The sequence below is a fragment of the Varroa jacobsoni genome, unplaced genomic scaffold (genome assembly GCF_002532875.2).
Source record: "Varroa jacobsoni isolate VJ856 unplaced genomic scaffold, vjacob_1.0 contig02096, whole genome shotgun sequence".
Classification (NCBI taxonomy): Eukaryota; Metazoa; Arthropoda; class Arachnida; order Mesostigmata; family Varroidae; genus Varroa; species Varroa jacobsoni.
This window is the reverse complement of record NW_019214755.1, coordinates 1-19,963: the sequence shown is the minus strand read 5'-3', so window position 1 is coordinate 19,963 and position 19,963 is coordinate 1. Positions and strand designations below refer to the sequence as shown.

Here is a 19,963-nt window from a genome sequence, read left to right as displayed (position 1 = left end):
GGGGCTTTTGGATTGAAACGTCTGTACTTGCGTCTGAAAGATTCGGACCGAGCGAGGTTGGTCGCTCCGTCAACTCGCACCAAGCCAAGCAGGAGTTTGTTATGAAGTAGACGTCGCCATGATCCTCAGTTGTCTCTTACAGGAAATAAAACGAAGCAGAAAATCTAGACAGACCAACATAAAAAACGCGTTATATATACATAGGCAATCAATGTAATTACCTGTATTATACACATGATCAGCGGCAGGAGTCAACGTAATCAGATATAAATCCAAACTCGACCCACTGCGAACCCTGTGGGACTAAACGAAAGTTCGAAGAAAAAGCCACCTGGTGACGAATATAAGGTAGTGCGAGTAGTAGAAAATTCAAACTAAACCAACCGATTTTCATCGAATTTCGTTGGTGGCATTTCCCTCTCCGAATAACCTTCAGCAAGTTCAGAATCCAAGCTCAACGAGAGACTGCTGAGAAAAAGAGGCCAGCCATTAAAAGAATGGAATACAATTGTGGCCTCAAAGGCGACTTAAATTTAGTTTGGGTTAGCTGGAAGGGCCGAAATCAGTTTTCCTTTCGGACCGACGCAAAGCACAAAGCTGCAGCTATCCAAAAACGAAAAAATAAAAAATAGCAAATTTAGTGGCAGTAGCAGCAGCAGCAGCAGCAGCAGTGCCTGCGACTACAACCCAACCTGGATTCTCCGCTTGAGCTGTTACTTGTTCTGCTTTTTGTGCTCCTCTTCCCCCGTTTTTCCTTTAGCCTCACCCATGCAATCTCCAGCTGATTTTGTGGCACATATGGCCTCTACCACAGCATTATAAGTCCTTCTGGAATCAGTAGTTTACGCAGGGTCCCATCGTGCCCTTAACTTTTTTTCGTCCTTTTGCTCCCGCCCGCTCCATTGCTCTAAGGTTTCCACTTTCAAAATTGCCGTAGGACAAGCGCTTGCAGCCGCCCTTGCTTAACTCTCCGAGCCAACGAACGCGATCTAAAAAAGGAAGACGAAGACGAAACTGCTGAGTGACGCAAACGTTCAAGTGGCTTGCCACCACCCCGTATGCAGTTAATCCGACCATCCATTTCTAGCTGATCCGGCTGGATTAACCTCTTTCTAGACTACGCGCCTCTACATAGGGACTGATGATGGTTAGGGATATTAAGGGGATCTGGACGACTGTATTCTAGTGAAATAAATGAAAGGTCATTCTGATGGCGGAACCGTAGAATGAACTCGAACGTGGCCAAAAGGAATAAGACACAGTCAACGAAAGACTATGAAGAGCCTAAGGACCCATCGCTCACTATCATGTTGAGTAAAATATAGTATCCAGAGAATGCAGAGCGTCTTCTCACAGCTACATAGCAAAGCCGGCAAGACCTCGCAAGCGAATAATGCATACACTGGACCTCACTCCAGACCCAACATCCTCTCGAATGTGTTTAGCTATTTTCGAATACGCACGCTACGTAGTTCCTGTGGTCTAGCGGCTTCGCCTTCGGTGACTTCTTCACTAGTATCTGCTAAAAAAATGGAAATTGGGAGCAGTTTACAGATGTCTGGCGTGTAATTAAAAATTGAAAGACGGCACGATGACAAAGCAGTGCAAGTCTGCCACCGAACTGTACGCTTATCTGCGTGAAAGAACTCTTTATGTAAACAGATCTACGCTTTAGATTTAGTTTTGTAGAAACTCGATTTATTATGCATGAGTTGATAAAGTTGTTGGATTCTATGTTTGGGGGTTACTCAACTCCGGCACTCGATAAAACTATGAAGTATATAGATAAATATGTATTAATTCTTCCCACAGATTGTGTAATAAATGTCGCTGGCGAGACCTGAAGCAGCAATCCCATGCTTCGTTCAACTAAAGGCTTGGCCATTATAGCTACCGCGTCGAGAGATATATATACATATATAATATTTGACATTTCGTAAGTCCGCTCTATACATACAAGAGGACAGAGCAGTAATGTGACAGTTGGAGAGCTTTCACTGAATAGATCTGCTTTTCATCGGCGGGATCCCCCGCAACTACGATGAATGTAAAATGAAGACTCTGTAGCTACCAAGCGACCTGCCCACCACCCGATATTCACACAGCCACATAGGTATATCTACGAATAATATTCGTTCATGAAATGTAGGGATGAGTCTCAAATTTGCGCTGACGAGCCAATATGATGGCGTTTTTAATTACGTTCTTGATTTTTCAATCTGTTATTGGCCGCAAGGCACACCACTAAGCATGAAGACCAAGTGTAATTTTGATATCTTGCTCACTCACAATTATACCGCCTGCAACATCTCCCATAGATGAGGCTATCACATTGAAAAATCATGCGCTTTAAATACAAAGATGTATCGAGCTGGTACGAACTACCTTCTATCACACAGGGGCCCGTGCATAGATTAAATCTCATAATCGTAGATATCTGGAAAAATATCCAAACTGTCCCACATACATTTTAACTCGTTTCGGCAAGTAACATACTTCTAGTTATTTGTAACCACCATTGAGCTAGAGCAAGCACGTGATCATAACAAAGTTTTTTTTCCATTCGCAAGAACACCGTGCATCAGTGCGTGCATGCTGCAAAATAATGAAACAACAAACGAAACCAAGACATACTATTGTATATTTCTATCATACTTTTGATTCTTCTACCGGCATTTACAATTTAGCATTAATACAACACCGGTACACAATTACCAATAATTATAATGACTAATTGTGTCTTCCATTTACAGTAATCCTACACGTTGGCGCGCCAAAAATTGCCGACGACACAAGATGCACGTGTAATTAACTTTCATACACAAGCATCACGCAGGTATGTATCCGTTGATAGTTTATCACTACAGAAAACACCACGTCACTCCACCTCAAATCTCTCTACCAAGTCAATAACTGATTCAATGTTTGATCACAACAATTATCGTTTAGCGGTGTTTAGCTTCAATAAACAACTAGTGATGGTTATTCTATTATCTATGGGTTAGGTCAGGCAAAGGTAACCCCAAATCAATCTGCAACAAACGACAAAAAGCAAAGTCTACATGTTACAAGAATCGCTGCAATCGTTCGTACAGATAAGGCACACTTGCATCTTTACAACACCTGTAGTGAAATCAGGATCGCTCTTTAGCTTATGTTAGCCACCAAGACTGTGTGGTCAGTATTCAAACAGTTTGAAAAATACATATATACGAAGCATATTTAATATGAAGCCTGAACGAGCGCGTAATCTTCCATACTTTAAAATCTTCTACAGTACTGTTGCCAAGGCAAAGCTCGCGATTAGTATAAATTTAGGCTTCTTTTTGAGGCGAACTCCATTGTGCATCTAGCTATGATCCTACTTCGGCTCGCTTACGGTTCGGCACGGTACTACATATCAGCGACGTTTCGGTCTCTAAGTAAAAACCAGTAGGAGAGTACTACAGCACTCGTGTTTTCATGTCGCTGCGTGTCCCCGAAGGACGTTCGCTCTTCGTAGAAATCTTTCTTTCTCCATCCGATTCAAGGGTCTGTTAAGCAGTGTCTGCGATACGGACGACGTGTCCTCCAAGAGCCCTTTTACGAGGAAGAGGCACCCACGCGACAAAGTTCCAAACAGCCACGTCGGCTACGGCCACCATTGGGTTTCGTGCTTTAGCTAACCGGGTACATTGCGAAAAAGCTCACGTAAAAATTAAAGATGACCACTCCTGCCATGTTGGCAGAATATAACATCATTGAGATCATTGAACGGAAAGGAACGAAAAATGATTAGCTGGCTGTCCTTCTATCCGTTTTGCCTTCGAAACACGAAAGCACAGCCAAGTAGGATGTGAACTCATGACAAGCTTATTGTTAGATCTGCGACTCGTCTTCGAAGACAGTAAAAAATCCAGAGAGAAGAAAGCATCTCTGAGATACACAAAGTCATTGACGGAAAACACTGTATAGAAACTGTTAAAGCAATATTAATTCAAAAGTGGGTCTAGACAGTGGACAGTAAATGTAAGACATCACAAATGAAAAAAATACTATTTTTCTACTTGGGTTATGACGGTGTCGGTAAGATGTACCCGGCGCAGACGAACTAGAACATGTCGTGTTTCGTTGTAAACAATTGACAAATTTTTCCCGTCTACCGTATGCTCTTAACTCGGATGCTATAGTTATACTGTTTTAACTCAAATAGAGAATATGCAAAATATGGTTACTACAGTAATAGATCAATAGAATTGAAGCCACTGTGCGTTTAACGAGTGATCACCCTTCCCTCCTACAAACAAAAACCAAGCCGTCCTATGTTCCCGGAAAACCGACCACAGTTTGCGACGATGTTTATTAAGTTATATAATGAACTTCTTAGATATTGATTTCGAGCGAATCTGAGCACGCGCAAATACACGGAGAGGAGCGACAATACTACACGGGCCGTGATACTCCCCAATCCCCTAATGCGGACTAGCCTAGGAATACAGTATGTCATTGGTTGCTATACCACAAATAAGATTAAATTTACTATTGCATAATATTATCTAGTAATAGTAACAGTAGCAGTTGTAACGCTACTGGTGATTGCTCGTTCATCTTACTCACCTGAATAGAAATGATTTACTTTACTTGGACAAACACTAGCCGCATTTAACATATATGTGACGACAAGGAGAGAATTTTAAAGTTCACTATGAAAATTGAGAATCAATCTCGTAGCAGATCATCAGACACGGACATAACCCAATCGCGCACAAACTCTATCTATAAAAAATTTGGCTGGAAGATCTAGCTTAGCTAAATCTTCTCGATGTAATCTGCCCACGTTAACTCAGTACAAAAGGTCGCTCATACTCTTAGAGGCAGTTACCAGACGCTCCTGGTACCGCAGAAAAAAACCGCTGTCTGTTCAGCACAGAGGAAAATGGCACACCCAGACAAAACGAACGCTCTTGGAATTTAACTCTTTAATAATCACAGTGGCTTTTGCGCTAATGATTCAATAATTAAACCCTGTAAAAGTGCACGATATCTATATAAGGTACACAGTTTTATTCTGAATTTTATCACACACATGTCAACGACCTGTTAAATATGTTGTAAGTGGCGGCAGAATTATTTCAAATGATGTTACCATAACACGTTCCTCTACTCTGTAGTACTAACACAGCGGAACATAGAAGTGTGGTTCGCCAATGGTCAACGTAGATTATATTTGGAGACGATCATGAAGTAAATCGTAACGAGAGCAATCGCAGCAAAAGTTGGATCCCTTGATCTTGTATCAATCCAAGAAGTGCAAATATTGTTTAAACTTAATCATTCTTTCGATAACGATAATAGATTGAACCGCTGCTTAGGCCGTATGCTAAAGACTTGACGCAAAATATAACGAAAGCACATCTACTTAACATCCAGCTTCAATAATTGAATGGACATCAAAAAAGAATATTTATTCGTTTAAAAAAATAATATTTATTATTTAAAGAGTAGTTGAAACCAATAACATTCTGAGTTCCGGTTATATTTTGTGGTAATGTCTTTGAACTAACTAGGTTATCGCTAAATGTTTTAATTCTGTCATCTCTGTCAGCCATCCGCACCGATACAAAATATTATTAGAGAGTTTGCCTGCACAGGTTTTTCAAAGAAGCTTACCAAATCACTTGCATAAACAAACCACGAACATGTGCTTTACTAGTAACAGAAGTAAGATTATTAACAAAATAATATCTATATAAGTTGATAGACACTTATCTGTGTGAAATTAAAATGAATTTATGTAGAAAAAACAACTATACTCTTATGTTCCAAATGAAATACAAATTTTTTGCGGAACAATGTTTAGTATTCCATAGACCAGCAAATCCAATGCATTTAAAATACAAGGACGTGCCTGAAGTACAACGAAGTATGTTTTGTGACGGACGTGCACTTAATAGCGTAGCTTTTATCTGTCGGGAAGCAGACGTTGAAGAAATTCAAAGAAAAACATTGTTTATCGTAAATTTCCACAACAAGGAGGAGTTTTATTTTGGAGCTTTGTACTAAAACGTTCTCAAACAGTAGTCTTGTTCCAGAGACTAACTCAGTTCTTTGAAACACGGAATGGTTGTCTCTGGCACCAAAGTTTTCTTTAATTCAATTTCTTAGTTCCTGTGTACACACAGTGATCTTTGGTAAGCTCCTAGAGCGATTGGGAGAAAACTAGATGTTAGTGATATATTGTCAAAAGCTGAATTATGCTTATTCTACAAATGCGACTTAAAAACGTACAGGGAATTACGTTTCTCCAAACGCACAATGTTACTGTTAAATAGCTGCCATTCCTTGAGCAGGTAGTCAGTAATATTTGTAGCATGTTATATGACCTAACAATATAAGTTCGGTGCCCTGAGAGAACTTTCTAGCAGTTTCACTTCAAGCAAGTTACCACAAGGTGTCTCTAAGAACTCAGTGTTTTCTGTTCAAAATTGATTCGTTCCCACTCACAAGAGAGCAGTTGTTTGTACATACGCGCCATCTAAACACGTGTATAAATGGAAAACAAAAACAATTCTCATAAATGATACCAACTGATTACGGCTTGAGCCCGTTTATCGTTGCGTCGAACGGCTAATGAATGGTAGCACTCCGCTGGTATCTGTAGTGGAATAATGCACGTTTTTTAGACTAAACATGCGCTGGTTCGCATATATCGCTGCACAAACACACACCGATTCGTCTTTCTTTCGTTATTTACGGACGAACCTACCACAATGAAGCGAGTTGGTCAACGGTAGGAGATTCCTATTAGCTTTATTAAATGGCACTACTGCTAGCACTTCCAACAGTAATTCTACAACAAAAAACGTGATCCTCCAATCGAGCTGCCGCTTTCGTCGTGATTTAAAGGTGGCGGGTCGAACCAAAACAAGAACGTGGCAGTTTTTCGAATTTCTCGTAAGCGAAATACAATTTTTTCTCATTTATACAGCTTTTGCCACCTACTGTACAGTCCGTTGAACAATGTTATTCTCAACTAATGATATGATTAGCGTAAAGCATCACTATCCGAACCAATGCATTTCTAATAATTTGCTACTGGCGATTATAATTCGTTCGCCCACCACTTCTTCTGTGGGCCCTCTCCCGTACAGGGCGCTGCTTTCGCGTTGAGCCACAAATGTCTGCTGGCCTGGAGCGACTACTTGGGCCTAAAAGCTTGGCCTCAGTTGTTCGCGATGTGCCGCGGAGTGCAGTAGATGGTGAAAGTGCAGGTGGCGCCTCTTTGAAGGTATAGTGCAGAGCGCGTGTGCAGGTGTGATTGACAGGTGAGGAGCAGGCAGGTCATTAACGAGTTAGCTTCGTGGCATGACAGTTTGGTGAGAACGTTGTGCTTGTTCCTGACTGGCTATTAGCCAGTGAACGGTGGTAGGATTTGCTGCGTTACGACGACCACAACGGCGGTGGAGAGAGACATCAGCGGTGCTGAACCGACTGCCGTGGGCCAAGGCGAAGAACAGCCTGGGAGGCCCCGAGCCGTCCAGCGCCCAAGATGGTTCAGCAATACCAAGGTCCGGTCCGGGTGTACAAGTACCCGTTTGAGTTGGTCATGGCTGCGTACGAACGACGGTTTCCAACCTGCCCAATGATTCCGATCATGCATAGTTCGGATATCATTCTCGAGGAGGTTTCGCCCGACAGCTCGACACGGAAGCTGCAACGACGCTGTCAGCTACACTTCGATGTGCCATACCTATTAAAGAAAGTAATGGGTGTCGAGTACTTATTGTTCATCCAACAGAACATCCTTGACCGCCGTAACCGCACCCTTCGAATCGATGCCTGGAATGAGTCGTTTGCTGGACGTGTGACTATTAAGGAATTATGTGTCTACTCCGTACACCCGGAGAATCCCAACTGGACGTGTTTCGAACAGAGTGCGTCACTTGATATGAAATCGTTTTTCGGCTTCGAATCGACGGTGGAGAAAATTGCGATGAAACAGTATTCGGCCGACATCGCCAAAGGCAGGGAAATTATTGAGCATTATATTAAGGAGCTGAAAAATGAAGGCATCACCCACGTCGAGCGCTGGGTCGATCCAAGTTTCAATGGTGCTGTCGCAGAAGCCACGGTGACCGCGACAACAACGACAACAACATCAACAACGACAGAAGCGAATGGTTCCGCAGCAATGGATACGGTAAAGGAAACACCGATCACCGTTCCAAAGGAAAAGGAGCCGCTGTCGAGAAAGAAATCCGACGATCCAACCCTCCGTAAACACCTGCCACTCGAGCGTGAACATTCGGTCCTAAAGGATATAGAGTCGGATCCACATATGAAGTTAGATTCGGATTATATAGAGAAATGCTTAGGTCATCTTACTCCATTTCAAGAATCGAATTTGGTAATGCTCAAAAACTGGATGGCGGAGAGCCACCAGGGCAAAGTACCCTCTGATGAGATGCTTATCCGTTTCCTAAAGGCGCGCGATTTTAATCAGGAGAAGGCTCGCGAGATGCTTTGCGAATCACTCGTGTGGCGTAAAAAGTACGCAGTGGACAAAATCCTGCAGAACTATCAAATACCGAAGATTGTCAAAGAGTACCTGCCCGGTGCGTGGCACTACAGCGATAAAAACGGCCGGCCTGTATATGTGCTCCGGCTCGGTCAGATTGACATCAAGGGCTTCATTAAATCGATAGGTCAGGAGGGTGTTATGAAGTTGGTTCTGCATATCTGCGAGCAGGGCCTACAGCTCACGGAGGAGGCGACGCGAAAGCTCGGCAAACCCGTGAGATCGTGGACGTGCCTACTCGACCTCGAAGGACTTAATATGCGCCATCTCTGGCGGCCCGGCATCAAAACATTGCTCCACATAATTGAAGTTGTTGAAGCAAACTACCCCGAAACCATGGGTCGCTGTTTAGTAACCCGAGCACCACGCGTGTTCCCTATTCTCTGGACATTGGTCAGTACGTTTATAAACGAAAACACTCGAGCAAAGTTTATATTCGTTGGACCTCAAGGAGAGGGTATCTCGGACTATATCGACCAGAAATACATCCCAGATTTTCTCGGTGGCCAATGTTCTGTTCATATAGCTGAAGGAGGCTTAGTACCAAAATCGTTCTACATGACGGAGGAAGAGTACGAACGTGAAAAGGCCGAATGGGCCGGCGAGTCCATTTTCTACGACAGCATGTACCATTCGGTGTCGCTTATAAAGAATCAGCCTGTACATGAAGTAGTAATTGACGTTGAGGACGTGAAAAGTGTTCTCTGTTGGGACTTTGACGTCATTAAGCAGGACGTCACATTCGCAGTGTTCCGCTGTCCACTGCGGAGCGTGAAGGCGGCCGTTGCCGGAGTTCCATCGGGCTCCAAAAGTCGTTCAGCCAGCATCGAAACGGAGGAAGTGGTATCGCCAACTGGTCCCCATTCGCCGTTGCCGCTACTGCAGAATCTGCAGCTCGAACCAGCCGTCGCCGTCATGCCCAAGGACTGGGTTCCTGGGAAAGATTATCATGTTATCGAGCAGCCAATTAAATGCTGTGACGGTGAAAGTGTGCAGGGTTCGTATGTCACATCACTACCGGGATCCTATGTCCTACAGTGGAAACGTGCCGGAGGCACGAGTGGCGACTATTTTGATTTTGGAAGCGCCAAATCGAAAGTGATGTACTATTGCGAGTTGATCAGTTCCGTTGATTACAAAGGATCCATGTCGAGTCTACAGTGCGCCCAAAGTGCTGGCACGGGAACGGACGGTGGAGTTCAGCCATAATATGAACGGACAAATAGAAGAGAAAGCAGTACTACAGTAAAGAAGCGATCATACACGACGATATATACAACAACTACAATAACAGCAACAAGTGATCTGATAACGACAACGGTTAAAGTAGTGCACGTGAAGCCGATGCTAAATTATTATATATGGGACGATTGAAGGCAAACGAGCGACAAAGAATATACCTGATACGAGCGAAGGAAAAACTGGCAGCGTTCAGTCGTGTTGTATATAATACGTGTGGAATCGAGAAGTAAAGACGAGGAAAAGGTAGAAGAAAATAGTTAGCACGGCAATAGTGACAGCGAGCGACTACCACTACTACTACATAGAATTAACTGATTAAATATATTATTGCCATCATCATTGCTGGGGTTGTTTTGATAACAATGCACAATCTCCGCTTTTCGGAGATTCGCGCCATCTACCATATGCACGGGTCTATGCCACCTTCAGCACCAACTACGACTAGAACAGCGACAGCTTTTTAGGAGCTTATGGGAGTAACCAACCGAAATAGCAAAGCACAAACAAAAACTAAACAAAAACCGGCGCGATATAATGTTTTCGCGAACAGCGCTATGGGCAAATAGTGATCGGCTGTGCAAGACACAACGAGAAATGCCGTTTCATGATGGTCACGTCCGGGGTTCTAGAGGCAGTCGACGGAGCGAACCCTGGTGATTTTCTGGCTTCCTTTAAGGATATGCTCCACATACCTTTCCATCGGCGCAAGAACATGCAGCTTTCTTATAGGACACCTCGTAAAGTAAACCCACGCGATAGTAGCGCGACAGTTTTCAGAAGGTAGACTTCTACTGATCGAGGTGATATTGATGACAGCAATATCGGCGCACAGCTAAAGATAAACTCTCTGACAGAAACTAAAGAGAGTAGAACGAGTAGCGCAAATATTGAAAAAAGGAAGCGACGCACAAAGCACAAGCTCGAAGAGGAGACCTGCCTTTGCAACGGTAGTCGGACAGAGACAACGAGCCGTGTGCGGGGTCCAAACCTGCATTAAAGTTATCATGCTTAACGCAGTAGTGGTGACAGCGGTTGTAGTAGACGGCTATTGTGATAGCAGCTGATTTCAAAAATCAAGGAAACGTTCAGAAAATTGCACGCGAATTGGATTGGAACATGGCCGAGGGCGGCGATCAGCTTGCAAAAACGAGGGAAACAGCTTTACGATGAATTGCGGCGCGTTCAAAGCAAATTAATCATGAACACGAAGGAAATGAAGTGAATGCAATTGGTAAAAAGTGGTCCTAAAACCTGGGGTAAAAACGCACTTATTCATGATCAAGTGCAGATGACAAAGCACATTTGAAGGAAATGCTTATGGGAGACACACTGTCTTAGAGCCACAGAGCTTCAAACCAAGCGCACGCTGTTAGAGCTCAATATACTTAATGCACTAAGCAATCGCCGCCATAATATCAGCTTAACAGAAATGAGAGCGAGGCGACAATACAAAATTAAAAGGTCGCAGTAAAACCGTTTGTACCGCAATCGTCACCTCCAAGTCTCACAGTAAAGTAGCAGTCTTCAGTTGAGCTTGGCTCATTAATGTTCTTCACAAAGATGGTGGTGATTTGCCCAGTGTGATTGATTCATCAGTTGTGGTTATCGATTGGTTATTTCACTAGCCTAGCCTAAAGCGAACTTCTCCTCGAGAGGAGGCCCTCTTTCGGCGTAACAATCGGCCTTAAGCAGACAGGCGGGAAATGCTTGCGTGAAACTTTGTCTACAGTAACAGCCAGCGAGTTTCGTCCACGTGCGTGTGTATCTGTGTACGTCTACTAATGGAGCGTAAACAATTTCAAAGCAGTCATTTGAATGGTTCTTATTACGCTAGCGATCTGGATTCTGCCGCAGCTGTGGTAAACAGCGCGAAGTGCCAGTCAAATTGTTCAACGCAAAATTTGCCCCTCCCGAGGAACCGTTGAAACTCACACCTGTTGTACGGTAGTCGACTATGCCTGACGAAAACGATGCTTCTATAGCAGTGAGGTCACTCTTGCTGCTACTGTAGTTATGATGGCTATTTCTTGTTATTACTGTCGCTAACACAGCTTTCCCCCACGAGGTCGGAATCGGTTTCATTGCCGCGCCGCTAATGCCATCATTCAACTGATTAATCACTCCATCGGTAGCTAAAAGCTGCTCCGGTGCTAGCAAGGGCGATGGCAATCAAGTCATCATCGTTCGACGATAATAGGAGAAACAACATCTACACAATGAAGATCTATAGCAGTAATAACAACAGCTGCTACTAAGGCAGAAGTCGTCGGCAGCATTGAGGTGTCAACTATATTGACGATAACAATAACGGTGACAACAAGTTCAGCCGTCGGACACAACAGCGTTACCGAAGGGATTGTATTGCTGCATCGCTTGAGGAATCGGCGACGCGCCGCAAGCGAGAACGTAGTCGCAATATGCATGTTTGCGTCCCCACAGTTTGTTCAGCCTCACCTCTCTACGATAACTATCAATATTCCTAGATCACTTAATAGTGAGTGGTATGCTTCTTGCAGATATGACTCGCTTAGTTTATAAATACATATACAAACACACACAAACAGATAAGCCAGAAGATCGACCCAAACAATGTAACGCGCCGTGAGTGTTCAGTGGCGACAACAAAATTCACTTAATGAATGGAAAATAATGGTTGGAGTGAACGTGAAGGAGGAAGGTTACAATCCGAATAATCGAGGAGATTTAGAGTGGCTGTGACAAGGGAAAGGCAAATTAAAAAAAAGGCTAGTCGTCGAGAGGGTAAGGAATAATCGGGGGATTCGATATATAGAGAAGACTGGGGTGGAAGAAATAGGTAAAGAACGACTTGAAGACCTGGTCAGTAACGAGTAACGGGCAACACTTCTAATTGTATCAGATTGAATCATCATAATTACGAGAACGATATTGAATATAATCGCTATGCTGTAAGATTTTTCATTTGGTCTACCGCAAAGCCTGCGGAACGACGGAGACCGTATACTAAAACGAAATAAGTAACTTGACATTTAATGACCAGAAAATGGCTTCTGGAAGACTTTGAGGGGTAGAGTGAGGTTGCCTAGAGCCGATTGAGTAAGATATCATCTAGTACATACGCAAAGAAATGTTGGAAGGACATTAAAGGCACAGGTTGTTGATGAAACGGAAGATTTCGCGGAAGACAACAAGCCAAGCGGGAAGTTCTGGTATGTTACCATTTTGATGAGTATAAACCATTGATACGAATCATGGGGAAAAAAGAAATAGAAAAACACAGAATTACAAACGTACGTTATCGTAGAGTAAATTATAGGAGAGCGATGTAACAGATTATTACAATCATTTATTATCATCATACTACTACCATACATAGCATATATTGAAGTATGTCAGTAGCTTTGTTTTATGGAATTGATATATCAGCAATAGATGAGGATGACGTGAATTTCGTGTTCGTGTGATCGAATATTTTTTACTTGGGACTTTTGTCTGGCCTACTAAGATTTGTTGTAGGACTAGGAGCGCGCGCGCCTCTGATTTGGCCTCCATTTGGGCAAATTCACTTGTTGCGTGGACTTGTTTGCTTTGCGATCCGCAGATTCATCGACATTAAATCTGTGTTTGATGCCATTCCCGTTGTATTCTTGGCACCGTGTGACTCGATTCAAAGTACGATGGTAGCATAAGGTTTATTGGTCTTCCCTTAGCTTTCAAATGCGACGCATATTGCGGGTTTAGCCTACAAAGTACATATTTTTCTGATTTTCTTATTAGCCTTTATCTTGTAATACGATAAGAGTGGTATGATTCGCTTTAATGGGGCTATAATGGCTAGTTTTGATGGGTAAGTAGCAGTGTCCCAAAAACAAGAGACTATGCTAGTAATTTCATCACTACTACTATTATAACGCTTTGATGGCTGCTACTGTTTCCAGTTAAGCCCCTTCTAAACGAATAAGAAACGTCATCCTCCATTTGATCTCAAACGGCGTGATACAGAGGACTGTTTCAAGAGGCCCCTCTTCGTTTGTTTTCAAGGTCATCTGCCACTTCAGAAGCAAGCAGTTGGATGACATTGCTTTGCGTAACAATGCCATTTCTTTCACTCGCCTCATTCTTGGTTCGTTAATGTGTGGCCCAGGAAAGAACCCGTTAAGTTCCTCACAGCTTATCTCCATTGCTCTTCGAGTCATTCTCTCTCTTCGTGTGTCTTTTCGTAAGTCAATCGGTCTCTGAAACTAACTCCGTAAGTGCATATTTTTCTGTTTTCGTCCTATTTGATACCAGCCCAGTTACCTCCGAATAATTTTTTGATGCTAATCTGTCGATGTCGCCATTGTTGTCGTTGTTATTGTCATTGTTATTGTTGTTGTTGTTGTTGCTGCTGTCGTCGTTGTCATTGTCGTCGTCATCGCATCTTTCGTTAATGTTATTGCTCGTTGTTCTGTAGTTGCTCGAGTTTCTGTCCGTTGCTCTCTGTGCGTTCCATACTTCATGCGAGATTGTTCATATATCTCATATATATATATCAAAGCAATAGCTGGTAGTTGGGTCATGTGAGAGTGTCGTTGTGGGGTAGGCCGCGCTCACCTTTGGTACAGACGCCAGTTTTGCATTACGACTGGTTATAGAACCCTGGGGTGGAGCGGACCCGGGTAAGAAAAGGAGTTCTGGCGGTGTGTTTCGTTTCCAAATGCGAGGATGTGATTCGCTATTTGTCGGCTATCGAGGGGCAGGAATGAGATCAAACAACAGGCGCAGAACGGGTGAAAATGATACTGATGATGATGTTAGTGGTAGCTGTAGTAAACCCAAGGGTAGTGATGATGATGTCACTCAGCTGTACAACGCCTTATATATGTGGGTAAAGGTGTCTTATGCGGGCGTCGCTCTGCGCCACTGTACATCGGAGTGCGTGTGTATGTGTGTAGGGGACTAACTCTCCTCTATAACTAGCGTACTTTTTGGGTTTGCCTGGGAGAGGGGGGGATGTTTATCGGGGAGCTCCGAACACGAACCATTTCTCGGCTGCGCTTGACGAAGTGTCGACTAGTGAAACCTACACGCTACGATGATGTTGGCGAATGTTGTATATTGGCAAGTGTATATGGTTCAGTAAATACTTGGCTGACTCGGTGTTTGAACGCTGGGCGGTCTCGCAGTATCTGTGCCCTTTACTGCTTATAGTGTGCCGGTACAATGCTAACCGAACGCTTGTGTCGTACAAAACCATATTATCTTTCCCATGTTGCCTGCCCTGACAGTGTCCGTCACTTTGCCCATTAATTCCCGTTTTCCCCCTCTCCCAGTCACAAACAAGGTAAACCTGCCGGCCTTAAACCGTAGCGCTAGTATTGTGGCTTCTTTCCTTGGCCAAGTCATACTAGCTGCATCATTGACATTGATACGAGGTTCTACCGACCCAATCCTCCTGTGATTTTTGTCATTTCGTGTCGCTGTAAAGACACGCAGACATTTTTTTACTTGGATTGACAAACGAGACTGGACGAGGTCCAAGTCGTAATCTATCGATTGTAGCGGTTTGCAACGGGAACCTCTTTATCATTTTTTTGACTAGGCAAAGCGAAACGGACGAACACCAAGCAACGAAGCGCCTGCATCTATTACTATTACAGCATACGACGTAAGTCCTCAAAGAAGCGCACGTAAAACCAACAAGAAATGACGACGTGGCACAATCATCCAGTTCGTTCAATAGACGTGTCGAGCCGAACCATTGGCCGAGGGCCCTAGCGACGTGTGATGGATGTAAGCGAAACAAACTCTATCTGCGGCTCCTACTGTTACCCTAATCATAAGGTCGTCATATTGGCCCTTTTTCTGCGTAACCAACCACGTAGAGACCATCACTCTAGTGTCATCCGAACAGTTCCTTCTACGATCTCCAAAGCGCGGGCATCACTGCACTTTCTCTCCGTTCAATATCCCCGAGGCCTTACAAGCGTTACTTTAGAGTCGCGTCCACGAAGAGAGTGTCTGCGAAGACTGTTGCAACTCCACCAATGTCAACTACAGTGGTTCGGCATGCGACACATCTGACGCGATCGTCGTCCTCCCCATTGTCGCAATAACGTGCAGAGATACTACTTACCGATTGGTTGAATCTTCAATGTCAAAACAGGACGCTTCAAGAAGATGGGGAGTTCTCGACCGACTAGGGACGTTGAATAGCTTTTTTTGCTCACTTGGCCTTTTTCCCAGACAGTCGATCGAGTTATTCGTCTGATTCTAACATTTTGCAAAATTGTACCGGGAAATGTAAGATATAGGAAAGGAAGGAAGAAAAGAAAAGTGGAGAGAAAACGAACAGAGAATTGCAGAACAAAAAGAACCGGATGGATGCTAGCGAAGAACGGTTGGTGGAGAGAGGGAGAGCGAGACACACATGCATACTGCGGGTAAAGGGGGAAAACCCGCGAGCGATAAAATGATAAAATATCCCGTCAATGATGACAAGTGGATGTCGGCGGTACGTTGCATGAGCGACAATGGCAGCTGCAAAAGAGCAGTACCTGACCCTTTCGGAATCGATCAGCTTTTGTGCCCATCCCGTATCCACGCCGATTTTCCTCATCGTTGACTTCATCGTTAACATTAGCTATAACGACTGCGGCAATACATCGAAGTCGCTTGTGGTGCTTCTGCCTCAATCCTGCATCGGTCGGTCGGTCACCTTCCGTGGTTATTGCCCAGTCAATCTGACGGTTGTTTGGCGCGGTCGGACGGGGGCAAGATGCACTAGACTAACAACGAAGGGAAGGGGAATGGCTTTGAGAATGAAGCCCTCATTTTTGCCTGCTCGTGCAGATCGGCAGATCATAAGGTGGGGTCGCCCCAAGGACACGACAGGAGCATAAAATGATAGAGGGCTACGAAAGTTGCTCACGAACGAGAGTTCGGCGTGTTATCACGGTGCGCCGCTGCTGCTGCAGCAGAAAGCGATGGCAGCGACACTGGCTTTTAGGGATCGAATGGAATCGAATTTGTAACGATCGTGCGAATTCTATGGCAACTATAAATATATTCTTGTGATGCAAAACAGAATCCTTGACGGTAACAACAGCTACAGTGGAACCTCAGCTGGGCACGGTGAGAACAACGACAACAACGACGACGAAATACAATCAGACGGAACCAACTTCAGCGAGCTATCGCTGTGCTGCCAGATGCAGGTAACTGCTTATCTTCAGAGCTTGGCCTGTGGGTGCGCGGACGTATAAACGCATCGAGCGTCGATGTGACCGGGTGTCCTGCCTCGCTGCCTTCCCATCAGTTTGCCTCTGTCTGAATGAACGATAGGAACTCTGGCCAATGCAGGACAAGAACATTGTAAAGATATCTGCCGGAGCTTGCGTAGATCAGGCCATGAGTGACGCTTCATTCGTTAGTTTGAACTGAGAACTGTTGCTCGGTCGGATCTGGATGGCATGCACCATGTAGGTCTACTTGTGCTGCCTCAACTGCTACCAGTCAGTCAGTTGCCATGAAAATCCGGTCTAACGAAAAACGGCCTCAGAGATATACAAACAGTTCAGTCGCTGATTTTGAAGACGCGAGCAGGAGAAAACTAACGAAGCAGCCCGCTATTTTTGCTTATGAATGCATTTACTGGACAATTTTTTTTGACTACTTGCGGAGCGCAAGCTTTTGCCTAGCAGCCTGCCAAAATAATATGTACAATGACCATATAAAAGCCGGTTAGGACATCGTTGATTCCAGTGGGTTCGAACAGCACTACTCGAATATAACAGCGTTACAGGTTAGTCTATCTCTTTGACAACGTCGCGGAAGTTATGCGGTGCGACATATAAGAAGAATAGAGATGATATTCAGGGAAATCGACCTACACGTAGATACAGCTGGAAGTGATGGAGGACATGACAAGGGGGGTTTCAACAAGTTGCAGTAATGCATGCAGCGGTAGAGCTATAGAAGACGATAAGGTTCACAAACGATTTGCGCCCTTCTGAGCCAGTGCTGAATGATTCAAGTTTGCATGCCCCCCCCCCCCCCGCCTCCCACTTTCCCCTACCTCCCCTGAGTTCTTGATCTCCCGTCGAATGTACTGCTGTGCATATACGGGAAGAAAAGGGAAACCGATCTCGTCTTTAATATGATTCTTATTAAAACTAAAAAACGAAGATGACTGATCATTTCTAATTATTGCAGTATTCTCTAGAACGGAGATGACAAAAAGCTACTATTGCAAATCACGAATCTACGTCCCGCGCTTTACATCCATCCTACTGTCCGGCCAAGCCGCCCCAAGGCGCTGAATAAACACTAAACAAAAACAACAAATGAACGATCCCAGTATCTTAAAAGTTGCACATTTACATCCCGATGATTGGTAACGTACGCCATAGCTAGTGTCGCACTTACCACGACATTGCTAGCGATGCCCCGCTCTCAATTTGGCGTTCGTAACGATGGTTATCGACTAACCTTACTTGCGACGAAGGCAATCGTTAAACCCACCCGCAGACAAAACGCCAGCGCCATACGCTGAGTGGCAAACGATAGGTTCTTTGCGCGACCGCTGCTCGCATGTTGTCTTTCTTCTATCAGCCAACCTTGTTATTTACGAAAAAGGGAAGCGCGAAATTACTCACTTGAACCTGAGCTGTCTAGAAGCTTATTACGATATATACATATATAGTTATTGATCCTAGGTAATCCTAGCTGAGAGCTAACTCGCTTCGGCAAATTCCTTCTTCTCTCGGCCAGCTGATCTTGTCTTCGGATGTCTACTATATCCTTCTGTTCTTGTTTGACTGATTGACAATAGACAACGTTTGACAATAAGACCAGACTATAAAACTAGAAGAAGGTAATGGTGATGGTAACAATTAAAGCGATATAACAACCAGCTATGTATATAAAACAAGAATTGTGTTCTGCTACTTAAATGGGTGTTAAGAAAGCTTGGCAGGGCCATTTCAGATAAACTTGACGTAGCCGTTAGCCGTCATCGAGGTCAGCATCACATGCTGCTTTAATGGCAAATGAGTGCTGAGTGAAGAACATGACTGAGTGAATAAAATGATGGTAATGCTAGTTCAAGAGCGAGAAGGTAAGGTAGATATGGATAGAAAATACAAGGCAGACAAGGGAAAAGCACAAGTGCACACACCTACATAAGGTAAATCAGTTGCACATGAGGAGGTACGGAGACGCCGTTGTCATATGACGTGGACAATACGCCGCACAGTCGAGAGATAAACGATGAGTTGTTCCCGTTAAAGCGGGAGATATTGCTAAGTGATGCCGTAAACAGTGATAAAAATTCGAATGTAGGGAGAGAGAGGTTTAGAGGTTTCATGCGGATGAGTGTGTGTGTGTGTGTGTTTTGCTGTATGATGATGCGGGTCCCCCTCAGGCGTCGAAACGCCATCGTTTGTTTACATCTGCGTTATACGCAGAAGAAAGGAGAACATGGAAGGAAAAGTGACATGTATATGGGAGAGACCAACAGAGAGAGAGAGGGAAAAGCGTGTCATGGACGAGCACAGACGATGAAATGCTTGAAAATAGCGATTATCATTTGTATTATGTCTACTTTTATATGCAGGATGAACGAGAAACGAAGACGTACAGATATATTTAGGAAGAGAAAGTAAGAGATTGTGGAGATAATTATTCAATATAATGCATTATTATCGAGACCGTGTTAATGACAAAACTAGTAATAATTGCCTCTCGACTAGCGCGAAAACAAGAGATGCGAACGAGAGTACTATAGCGCGCAGGGTATAATAGCAAATAGACAAAAATATAAATCAACAAAAAACAAATCTGTCACATTAAGCACACACATGAAGACACACACATGACAGAAGCGATACATACAACATAATACATCACAAAACAAGCTCCATTGCGATACAGGGAAATAGTACATCGAATAGCGAGAATGATTACAAAGTAGAAGCAGAAGCAGAACAAACGCGAACGCGAATAACATCCACTTCGAATAACAGCGTAAACAATGAGACCGATCACAAAAAAATGTTACAATTAACTTAGTACGAGATCAGCTGCATAGGGATTAAGCATAGAAAAACTATTGTGTCAGGTATATTGAGCTGTATAATGATATACTGTCATTGTGTTAACATCCTCTCCTTTAGTGATCCGTCAACAAATAAGAGACGTTCATAG

The 19,963-nt window shown here is 43.8% G+C and overlaps 2 protein-coding genes across 2 annotated transcripts in view; one reads left to right on the top strand and one right to left on the bottom strand.

The window, feature by feature from the left end:
* LOC111272371 (tRNA (guanine(6)-N(2))-methyltransferase THUMP3) overlaps window positions 1–3,398 on the bottom strand; it is a 35,751-nt gene extending 32,353 nt beyond the window's left edge. Inside the window, exon 1 of the mRNA XM_022853802.1 lies at window positions 3,366–3,398. The gene's annotated coding sequence lies outside the window, so the exon portion shown is untranslated. The remainder of the gene's footprint in view (window positions 1–3,365) is intronic.
* A 4,130-nt stretch (window positions 3,399–7,528) lies between these two features.
* Window positions 7,529–16,093, top strand: retm (real-time). The gene has a single exon (XM_022853792.2). It carries the CDS (start codon window positions 7,529–7,531, stop codon window positions 9,764–9,766), a length of 2,238 nt encoding a protein of 745 aa, XP_022709527.1. The 3' UTR covers window positions 9,767–16,093.
* The last annotated feature ends 3,870 nt before the right edge of the window (window positions 16,094–19,963 follow it).

Excerpts from the sequence above, each read along its gene's own strand:
- retm (XM_022853792.2), top strand. The coding sequence starts at position 7,529 with ATGGTTCAGCAATACCAAGGTCCGGTCCGGGTGTACAAGTACCCGTTT.